The 8,335-nt window shown below is 33.1% G+C and overlaps 1 protein-coding gene across 1 annotated transcript; it reads left to right on the top strand.

Moving 5' to 3' along the window:
• Positions 1-3,740: 3,740 nt before the first annotated feature.
• Positions 3,741-6,091, top strand: LOC103500657 (uncharacterized). Its single transcript, XM_008464053.3, has 4 exons — positions 3,741-3,912; positions 3,985-4,096; positions 4,183-4,244; positions 5,713-6,091. Exons 1-4 carry the CDS (start codon positions 3,793-3,795, stop codon positions 5,824-5,826), a joined length of 408 nt encoding a protein of 135 aa, XP_008462275.1. The 5' UTR covers positions 3,741-3,792; the 3' UTR covers positions 5,827-6,091.
• Positions 6,092-8,335: the final 2,244 nt, after the last annotated feature.

Raw genomic sequence — 8,335 nt, forward strand, 5'->3', positions numbered from 1 at the left:
CTTTATATCACATAGTAATATTAAGAGACTTTCCTTCAATACCTATAGTCTTTAAACAGAATTAGTTCATGACATTCACAATCTCCTATAACCATATCCTCTTTCGCTGCAAAGGAGTCTTTAATAAGTATTATGACCTATTGTTGCTTGAAAATCTGTGTGTTTGACCCTAATTTATCTAGAAAACTTTCCTTTTCACTTACACTTGGACAAGAGATAATAGAAAAACTTGTATGCAACACGATGTATCTTTAGAATTAAACAACGAAAAAGATTAAGGTCTGCCTCTTTTATTATAAGAGCTTAGTCTTGTCGTCTCGCTTAGTCACATCTTATATGTCAAATCTATGAAAGAACAAAACATGATGTATACACAAACAAGCAAGAATCTCACATCATTTTGAAATTAAAGTTCCTATTTAAATCACTTCTTAATACCCTTTGATCATGTGAGAAGAAGGAGTCTTAAGTTCTTATGTATTATCTCTTTTTGTTAAATCAATCATACTGAAGTTGGGTCCTTTTAGTTCAGTTATATAAGCCGAAATCTTTTAACCCAGATTCAACAATCTATCCATTAAAATTGAATGTCAATAGATTTGGCTTAGTATAGACTTGTCTTTATACCAAGTAATTCAAGAATGGGGTTGGAATGTTGTTCATCTTTAGGTTTAAAAAATGTCTAACTTCTTATGACTTAAGATAAAACATCTTTCATTTAATTTGTTTTTCATTATTTAATTTGTAGAACTTATAGATTTACGTAAGTAGTGACTTTGTATAGTATTTTTTCCATTCTGAATAAATAACTCATGTTCTACCTATTAGAATGATATATTAAAATATGTTTGTAAGTATATTTTGAATACATTGTTAGATATTGAAAGTGATAGAACACTATCACTATCTATCATTATATTCTTAATCGATATGCACATCCTCTAGTATTTAAATTAAAGTGTTATACCTCAAATTATAACAATAAACATTTCAATCCCCAACCCTCATCTGAAAAATACTAAATAGTAAATAATAAAGTTTCAACAAAAAGATAGTCAAAAAAGATAAATGACATAATGTCAATATGAATCAAGTCTTATTGATAGAAAACTATAAATTCAAAATTTAATTTGAATATCAACACCTGTACTACTCAAAATCATAAAAGAAAAAAAAAACAAAAAACAATGATCAATATATCAAAAATCAAAACAACCATGCAAAAAGGAATGTAGGTAAAATTAAGCATTAAGGCAACCATATCAATCATAAAAAAAATAAAACAATAATAAATAACACAAGTTCATTGTTGATAGGAAAAACCAGAATAACAAAGAAAGAAGGAAACAGAGATAAAAAGTGATAGTTTCTATCATTTTCTATCCGAGATAAAAACTATAAATATCCATTTCATTTCTGATTCGGCTATGAAAAATAATATCTAAAATGAGAAGATTTGCATAGTGAAAAGAACATATGTTTCTGTCTTTTCTGTTTTTCTCTTTTTATTGTTTGTCATCTGTTAAAGAAAATGTTTAATTAGTACAGATAAACAAGATCTTATTCATACCAAACATTGATAGGTTTATTCAATATACCTTCAAAAGAAAGAGGATGAAAATAAAAGAAGAAGAATGAATATTGTGTTGGAGGAAGAAAGAAGAATAAGAATGGGGATGAAGTAGGGTTTAGAGTGTTACACTGTTTGCTTCACTGAAGAAAGATGAAGTTGTTGAAATGTTGTTTGCTTCGCTGTAGAAAGAAGAATGATGGAGTTGTCTGTCAAAATTTTGCATGTTGGAGGGGAAAAACGAAATGTTGGGTAAATCGGCTACTAGAAGTAGAAAATCGTGGGTTTTATTTATGTTTCTTGCGTTTTTTGGTGGGCTTTTTTCCTATTTCACTTATGGAAAACGTAGACATATGCAACCAGTCAATTAGGATCTAAAATACTCTAGTCGCATCTAAACCCTTTAGAAACTAACATGTAATTTCCTAATTAAAAGAAATTAGAGTTAGTAGAAAACATACCTTCGTAACCTAATTGTTCGTAATCTCCACACGAACACGAACCTGGGACCACCAATAATGTTAACTCGCTATTCTCCAGACTTAGAAACGGGTTGTGGGACCCCATGGATGAAGGGATCGAGAGAGAGAATGTGTGATGGAAATTGGAGAGAAAGAATAATGCTAGAGAGATGTGTGTGATTTTTCCTCTTTGGTGATTTTTTTTTACCAAGAAAAAATAACGCCCAGAAAGTGTTTGAAACAATTTCAAAACCTATTTTTGTAAATAATTGCATGTATTTAGTCCACCAAAGATCAACGTCTCACTATCCACTCATCCTTAGTGGGCCTAGGTGTCATCACCATGATATGCAAACATACATCCTATTAATTTTTAGTGGTATCTTAGTGGAATTATCCAACTTTCCCCATTAACTTAAGTCAAGAGGTATTTTGGTCTTTTCCTTATTTTAGTCAAAGTCAAACTTTGACTTTTCAAACAAAAAGTCAATTTTGACTGTATACTATTTTGCTCTCTTTGACTAATTTCGACCTTCCGAACTTGAATTCTCATTCATAAGTTAGTTAACTAATGTTAATCTTTCACAAGGTTGTTCCTTCACAACCTTAGTTAATCAGCATATTTGTGTCCATCTGATATAACCATGATTGCTAAGTTAATCCTTCACAAGTTTGTTCCTAATCTCGATTGGGTCAAAATACTATTTTACCCTCGAGATCACATCTTCTTCCTTAATTAAGTACCGTTGTTCCTCTAATTAACAATTGGTTTAAAGTTCAATCTATAAACTGAATCTTTCTCAGGCCAATGAGAGGGTGGGGTCATTTGTTCAAGACTTAGATTCAGTGCATAAGGAAAAAATCTATCTACTGACTTTAAAACGATTGAGAGTGAATTCCATCTTTCACTCTATGTCCCACTATCCACCGAGTCTTACCCCTAAAATGGAAGGCTTATTGGGCCAACGATGTTGAGATGCCCTCACCTATTAAGGTCTAAGGATATTCTCGTGTGAACATTAGTTTATAATTAGCTCAAGATTAAAATAAGTTACCTAGGACTTCAGTAAAAAGAAATAGTCAGTTTTAAATGGTAAACAATATTATAACGTAAAAGTGATTATTTCATGCCTTCAGTCTCATGTGAATTATTTACATAAGGTGCTCCACTTTCATATCTCAACATAAACGATTTAACATCACATCATTTGTACTAGTTGCAAAACGAGCCAAATCCATAGTATCCCTAGAATAAGTTGTCCAACATTATTCATATACTATAGACTGTTTAGACTCTAAACTCGAACTTGATTCACATGGAACTTGATCCACATTTATGTCTATACATAACATTCAAGTCTACACAAGATAGTCTTGAGATCTTAATTTATTGGATTTAAGGTTATAGTATTCAAATTTCACTAACAATTTTTCAATAACAACTTTATTGAATAGAATATGATTTTAGACTACAAATGATAAATTTTAAAACATAAATTTCAACTTTCACATGCACTTTAGGTTTGTACACAATGGATAAAAATTTTACTAGTAAATAGTTTGTTTGATTCTTTTATTTTTATAAGTAAAATTTCATAACCTATTAGAATACTTGGTTTGTCTTGGACAAATTAAATGTACTGCTAGGAGTGAATAATAAAATTTTGCAAATATTTGGATTACATTTGCTGTATATTTGAAAAACAGCCATTTATATAAAGAAGCTTTTTAAATTTAGAGCAATTTTGGAAGCAGCCGGACATGGACTACAGCCTAGCAGCCTTGAAGCTTCTATGCCGGCAGCTCAAAGACGCCCGCGGAACTCCGTCTCACGCCACCGCCACTCTTAGCGGCATTCTCTTCCAACGCGCCTGGCTTCAGGTCCTCTCTTCCACATCCTTCATTTCTCCCCGTTTCTCACTATCCTCTCTCTAATCAGAGTTCTCCCACCAGGGGATCTTGGTCTCCGTCGACAAAGAAAATGGTAAATTGATTCTCGACGATGGCACCGGCACCGTCGAGCTCTCCCTCCCTCGCAACTTCCTTCTCCGCCCTTGGAGCCTCGGTATTTGCCCTACTACTTCCCCATTCTCTTTTTGCTGCTGCATTTTGAGTTGGTTTCTCTCACTCTCTTTGTTTGTTTTTGTTCAGGGATGTACGTGATGGTTGTTGGCGCTTTTCTCTTCCGGACGAATGAACCGCCCTTTATTTCGGTGAGATTGAGATTTCATCCTTTCTTCCTTTTCTTCCTTATTAATGACTCTCTTGTGCTTGACATGTAGAGAAGAATTGAATTGTTTTTCCCCTGAACTTTTGTTTTCTTTTAAAGAGAAAATTAGGTGAAGAAACTTCTAAGACATCCTTGGTTGAAGATCATTGGTTTTCATCTATTGAGTTTTTTAAAAATACCTTTGGATGGGCATTTTCAAGGCCAGGGATTTCTTTATTCTCATTTCTCTATTACTTACATAGTTACATTTATGCAATATCCATTCAAAAGGACAAAGAAAATCCTTTGGGTTGATCATGTTCGAGCTTTCTTTTGAATCTTCGATTTGAATGCGAAGAGTGGTCTATGTTTCCTAACGAATTAAAATGTTCTGGAATGCGTAGTAAAAGATTCAAGTTTAGTTTTTGGATGATTGAACTGCATTTTCTTGAGACACTGGAATATTGATGGTTCCACTACTTGCCACAAATTTATCGAATCGGTTATTATTAAGATGTATGCATCCCTTTGAAGATTACAGCCTAACTTCTCATATTACGTGTTGGAAATTTTGTTCAGTATCAGTGAATTTCATTCAATCTATGAAATTTTTGTTGCCTTCTTAAAAGAATATATTCTCCGTAGTGCCATTTTTCGTGCTCTTTTTCTATTTTTATGAGTTTTGCCGATAAGCCAGCTGCCATAGAAGCATGTTGGTGGATTATTCGGTACTTTTCTTTTTCTTTTTTTTCATGGGGGGGGGAGCGGATTAGAAACAATTTCATTGATTGAATGAAAGATCTAATCCATGAAATTTCCAAGAGATACAAAATGAACCCATTTAATTGCAGGGTAGACAAGTTTTCTCCAATTTGCAAGGAAATTTAAACGGTCAATCTGTATCTGTATGCACTGTAGATTTTCATACCAAAATAGAGCATGGCAAACAACTAATTCAAGGACATCCTCAGAATATCTTTTTTTGACTTGAAAAGTTTTGTCGTCTCTCACATCCCAAAACTCCATAAAACCGCGCTTATCATACTTGACCATATTTGAGCCTTAGTAGCTTTGAAATGGTGATCTGTGAGAAACATGTTGATCCAATCAAGAGAGGCCAAAGAATCGTTCAGTATTTGCAGGTTTTTCTTTTAGTATTCAATAATATTGCTATTTCAATCTTAGAGATGGTTGACTCCACTTAATTTAAAGCAAGTTTAATCATATCAATTTCAGCATTTTATCTGTCTTTACCTCCTTTCTATTCATTTTTAAATACCACATCTTCATTTGCTGATATTCAACTTGTAGCTGTGAATCTGTGATGTTTTGTTTCATCAGCATTTTGTTTCCATATCCAATATTTAGGAGGAAAGATAGTGTTCATAACTAAATTACTTAATAGCATGGAGTTTTGGTTTGATATCTACCATCAACAAGTAGTTAATTCTACAATTTTATGTTTGTATTAGGTCCACAAGATTGTTGATCTTTCAAAGTCTCCTAATCGAGAGGCAATGTGGTATCTTGAAGTCATGGAAGCATACAAAATGTTCTATGAACCTCTGGTTGAAGAGTTTTTGTAACTTGTTTTGTCGACCTAAAAGGTGTTGATTATTTTATTTTCATGTTAATCCTGCTATGAAAAATGCATCAATTTCTTGTAATCCTACAAATGGGTTATGATGGTCTTTCGATCTTGTAAGATCACAACTCAAGTAGAGAATCCGAGTATTATCCTCTCCTTTGGTAGGCATAATTTTGAAAACACAAGTAGATAAGGATAAGCAGATAGGAAAGCCAATCCTCTTGCTTTGTGTATCTGATGATGTCAAAGAGAATTTTGTGATATACGTACACCATAGTAATTGGGGTTAATTCTCGGTTTAATGTTTTAGTTTCTTGTCAGTAGTTTTAAGTACTTGGTCAGTAAATACCCTATTAATGGAGGTTTTTTCGGCATGTAATTGGTAACTTTTTGATGTAGGATATATATACCTTCCATAGGGAGATATATGGAGAATCCTTGGATTGGGCCTAAAATGCACACATCACAAAACTTGTAAAGATATTCAGATTGTAGATTGTATTTCATTTAAAGGGGATGTTTGTTTGCTTACCACATACTTCTCTCTTTGGGTGCCTATAATTCATGAAAGGGGTTTAAAGGGACATTTCCAACCCAATCAACCCAAATGGGTTGGTTGGGTAGACAATCCAAATAACCCGATAGTATTATAAGGATTGGGTTTGGTTCTCGAGTTTTTTTTTTTTTTTGTTCATTCCTAATGTTTGTAAAGCTAACATATGTAGAACATTATTCGGCAAACAAACAATGAAAAATATTATTCAGTTATTCAGTGCATAAATCAAAAGTGGAAAAAAGAGGGGAAAATAACTATAACAATCTCGGTAGGACATAACCTCGAGTCTCGGTCAAGCACAGCCCAGGAATGGCTTGAGTGCTCTTTAACTTTCACTTTGTGCTTCCAATCTCGACCGGACCCAACCCGAGCCAAGTTCCCGACTTCTTAAACTTTTTGTCCTCATCTCAGTTGAACAAGCCTTGGGATTACACTTTTTTCTTCAATCTTGTTCGGGATTCCACACGGCTGCCCGAGATCCTTACATAAAAAGCATTTTGGCTTTTCTCTCGGCCAAGCAAGACTGAGTTTTGCCCAAACTCAACCCTATATATATATATATATATATATATATATATATATATATATATATATATATAATTTTTTCATATCGGGGGAGTCGTGGATGATCTATCTCATGGATGGATAGATAAATGTTTGGATTTTTGCTATTGTTTTTTACGGTGGTTGCTGAATATCAAAAACTTATTACACAAAACCCTATTTTTTTTAGAACGAGTTGAGGGAGTAGGTATTATTAATGGCTGATCTATCTCATGGATGGATAGATAAATGTTTGGATTTTTGCTATTGTTTTTTACGGTGGTTGCTGAATATCAAAAACTTATTACACAAAACCCTATTTTTTTTAGAACGAGTTGAGGGAGTAGGTATTATTAATGGAGAAGAGGTCATAAATTGGGGGTTATCAAGATCAATGTTGCGAGCTTCCAGAATATCGTGGGATCTTCGTAAATTTGATGTTATGGTCTTTCGTTCCCTTCGTTTCTTTTTTCTATTCTCCATTTACTTATCTTATTTTCAATATCTACTTTATTTTATTCTATTAGAATAGAATAAAAATAGACACATGCAATGGCATTTCAATCTATATATATATATATATATATATATATATATATATATATATATATATATATATATATATATATATATATATATATATATATATTATTAATTCGGGTTGGGTTAGGTTGAATTGAATTTTTCAACCTCCAACCCGAGACCAAACCCAATCCAAAAAAATCAAAATTTTCAACCCAACTCGATCTACATTTTAAACTAACTCAACCCAACCCGTATATTATAGGTTGGGTAGTCCGGTTGTCAGGTTATTCGGATTGGATTTACAACCTTAATTCATGGTATTCATGTGGAGGCCTTATCGAGCATTGTGGTAGAGATAAAACCGTAGATGTTGTGTGATCTATATTAAACTCTTTGATGTACAAATATATAGACATATCAGTAGATACTTTCATCTTTGCTTTATTTGAAGATGTATTTTATTAGCCAAATAACAAAGGGGTCGATTCAAAACATTGAAGTATATCGTCCTTTACCTATCCCTTATTAATATTTGTAAAAACTGGTTATGGATTTTGTTTCGGCGTTCCTAGGGCTCAAAGACGTAACAGCTCAATCTTTGGGGTGGTTGGTCGTTTAGTAAAATGCCATATTAAATTTCATATGCTTTACATTTTGTTCATTCGTTTTCTCGAGAAATTGTGCAACTTCATAGTATTCCCAAATCCATTGTTTCTTACTGTAATGTCTAGTTTATGAGCCACTAGTTGAAGAAGTTTGAAACTAAGCTTGGAGAGCACCACAAGCCATCCTCATAAGAACGAGGTAACTAATAGAACCCTTGGTAACCTCTCATTTGTTGGTCGTGATGGCGATGATACTGAAGGCATGAGTTAGATTCTTC

Source organism: Cucumis melo, chromosome 12 (genome assembly GCF_025177605.1).
Source record: "Cucumis melo cultivar AY chromosome 12, USDA_Cmelo_AY_1.0, whole genome shotgun sequence".
Lineage (NCBI taxonomy): Eukaryota > Viridiplantae > Streptophyta > Magnoliopsida > Cucurbitales > Cucurbitaceae > Cucumis > Cucumis melo.

What these genes read in the sequence shown, in the direction of transcription:
- LOC103500657 (XM_008464053.3), top strand. Translation starts at nt 3,793, where the DNA reads ATGGACTACAGCCTAGCAGCCTTGAAGCTTCTATGCCGGCAGCTCAAA. An exon ending in TCCAACGCGCCTGGCTTCAG is followed by an intron (nt 3,913 to 3,984) that starts GTCCTCTCTTCC and finishes TTCTCCCACCAG; the next exon opens with GGGATCTTGGTCTCCGTCGA. An exon ending in TCTCCGCCCTTGGAGCCTCG is followed by an intron (nt 4,097 to 4,182) that starts GTATTTGCCCTA and finishes GTTTTTGTTCAG; the next exon opens with GGATGTACGTGATGGTTGTT.